Source organism: Penaeus monodon, chromosome 27 (genome assembly GCF_015228065.2).
Source record: "Penaeus monodon isolate SGIC_2016 chromosome 27, NSTDA_Pmon_1, whole genome shotgun sequence".
NCBI classification, from domain to species: domain Eukaryota; kingdom Metazoa; phylum Arthropoda; class Malacostraca; order Decapoda; family Penaeidae; genus Penaeus; species Penaeus monodon.
This window is the reverse complement of record NC_051412.1, coordinates 39,427,760-39,428,204: the sequence shown is the minus strand read 5'-3', so window position 1 is coordinate 39,428,204 and position 445 is coordinate 39,427,760. Positions and strand designations below refer to the sequence as shown.

At 35.5% G+C, this 445-nt stretch overlaps 1 protein-coding gene across 1 annotated transcript in view; it reads right to left on the bottom strand.

Annotated features, from left to right (window-relative positions):
- The window catches only part of LOC119590854 (probable ATP-dependent RNA helicase DDX52), a gene marked incomplete at its 5' end in the record, with an annotated part of 15,172 nt that overhangs the window by 6,985 nt on the left and 7,742 nt on the right, over positions 1-445 (bottom strand). The window contains 1 exon segment of the mRNA XM_037939612.1: positions 188-291. Within this exon segment, the coding sequence (XP_037795540.1) occupies positions 188-291 (104 nt within the window).

The following is a 445-nucleotide window of genomic DNA, read 5'->3' as shown; positions in this document are numbered from 1 at the left end:
AAACTTTCCTGCCTAAGCATCCAACGACTATGGTAAAATGATACTGAATACTATTTTACAAGTAACCTACAAATATTCAATAATATATATTATAGTTACATAAGCTTAAAAATACAAATAATTACATGCCCCACAACACATGATCAATAGGCAGCTGGTTTACGTAAATCAATTTCACGGAACTTACCAAATTTTTTTGCAGACTTTGGCCCAAACTTTTCTTTTGCTTTGTTCACGTTACTAATGATGTGCACACGTAACCCAAGGCCCTCAGACAGCCTTGTACACTCTCTGCAACAAAGAGTTCATTACATTCTGCAAAGTGACGAGCCAAATCCACTGATTCACTGGGTATGTGCAACGGACCATTCTTCTGCATCCTTTTCATATTTTCCTCTAATAATTATTGCCAAAGTCACTACTGTTTCAAAAGTGTAAACTAAAA